This window comes from Cebus imitator, unplaced genomic scaffold (assembly GCF_001604975.1).
Source record: "Cebus imitator isolate Cc_AM_T3 unplaced genomic scaffold, Cebus_imitator-1.0 Scaffold948, whole genome shotgun sequence".
Lineage (NCBI taxonomy): Eukaryota > Metazoa > Chordata > Mammalia > Primates > Cebidae > Cebus > Cebus imitator.
The window spans coordinates 39,587-41,248 of NW_016108263.1; the positions used below are offsets into that span (position 1 = coordinate 39,587).

General features: G+C 54.1%; 1 protein-coding gene across 1 annotated transcript in view; it reads left to right on the forward strand.

Annotated features, from left to right (window-relative positions):
• The window catches only part of PRR12 (proline rich 12), a 38,161-nt gene that overhangs the window by 7,455 nt on the left and 29,044 nt on the right, over positions 1–1,662 (forward strand). Inside the window, exon 5 of the mRNA XM_017521056.2 lies at positions 743–1,409. Coding sequence (XP_017376545.1) covers positions 743–1,409 — 667 coding nt within the window. The remainder of the gene's footprint in view (positions 1–742; positions 1,410–1,662) is intronic.

Sequence of the window (1,662 nt, forward strand, 5' to 3'; positions counted from 1 at the left end):
TTTTTTTTTTTTTTTTTTGTATTTTTAGCAGAGATGAGGTTTTACTACATTGATCAGGCTGGTCTCAAACGCTGACCTCAAGTGATCCGCCCGCCTTGGCCTCCCAGAATGCTGGGATTATGAGCACAAGCTACCTCACCTAGGCTGCCTGCTTTTCACTTCCATATCTCAAAATTCGGGGATTCAGGGGTTCTACGTTCCTGGTCATGAAGTGGGCTGGAAGCGAAGAGCTCAGTGAGTCTAAGTTCTGGGTCTTTTGAGGGAGAAACTCCAGTCTTATCCTTCTAGTATGTAAGAGAAGAAGTCTGCAGGTTTGAATTCTAGAAATTTACAGTCTGGGCCAGACGCAGTGGCTCTTGCCTGTAATCCCAGCACTTTGGGAGGCTGAGGTGGGTAGATCACCTGAGGTCAGGAGTTCAAGACCAGCCTGGCCAACATGGTGAAACCCTGTCTCTATTAAAAATACAAAATTATCCAGGCATGGTGGTGCATGCCTATAATCCCAACTATTTGGGAGTCTGAGGCAGGAGAATCTCTTGAACCCAGATGCAGAGGTTGCAGTGAGCTGAGATCGCGACATTGCACTCCAACTTGGGTGACAGAGCAAGACTCTGTCTCAAAAAAATTAGATAAATAAATTCACAGGTTCAGCACCTGTAAATTTGGACTTCTGTGGCTGAGGGAGGATGGGACTGGGGGCGCAGACTCCTGGGCCCTCACGGCCCGCCACTCCCATGTCTAGATCAAGCTGTCTGTGCCCAAGGCCGGCGAGGGTCTGGGAGCCTCATCGGGTGATGCCATATCAGGCACTGACCACAACAGCCTGGACTCCAGCCTGACGCGGGAGAAGATTGAGGCCAAGATCAAGGAGGTGGAGGAGAAACAGCCGGAGATGAAGTCAGGTTTCATGGCCTCCTTCTTGGACTTCCTCAAGTCAGGCAAGCGCCACCCACCACTCTATCAGGCGGGCCTGACGCCTCCGCTCAGCCCTCCCAAGAGTGTGCCACCCTCTGTGCCAGCCCGAGGCCTGCAGCCCCAGCCCCCTGCCACCCCCGCTGTGCCACACCCCCCACCTTCAGGAGCCTTTGGGCTTGGGGGCGCCCTGGAGGCTGCGGAGAGTGAGGGACTTGGGCTGGGCTGCCCTTCACCCTGCAAGCGGCTAGATGAGGAGCTGAAGCGGAACCTTGAGACGCTGCCTTCCTTCTCCTCGGATGAGGAAGACTCTGTGGCCAAGAACCGAGACCTGCAGGAGAGCATCTCCTCGGCCATCTCTGCCCTGGATGACCCCCCCCTTGCTGGGCCAAAGGACACCTCCACCCCAGAGGGGCCACCCTTGGCCGCTACAGCTGCAGTTCCAGCGCCACCCCCTCTTCCGGGGCTCCCCAGTGCCAACAGCAATGGCACTCCCGGTGAGTGCTGGGAAGGTGGTCTGGGAGTGGGGTGGAGCTTCAGGGTTGTTAGGGTCGCTGGATACAGCTATGCAGGTTACACACTGTTTAAGAGACAGCATTTCCTGGTCTACCTATAATTGAGGCTTGGTCGTTAAAAAAAAGAAAAAGAGACACCATTCATGTAGATGGAGTAAGGTCGCCTGTTTATGAAGGGACTTTCCTGATTGGGGGTACACAAGTGTTTTGAGGAAGGTGCATCTTTTTCTGATTT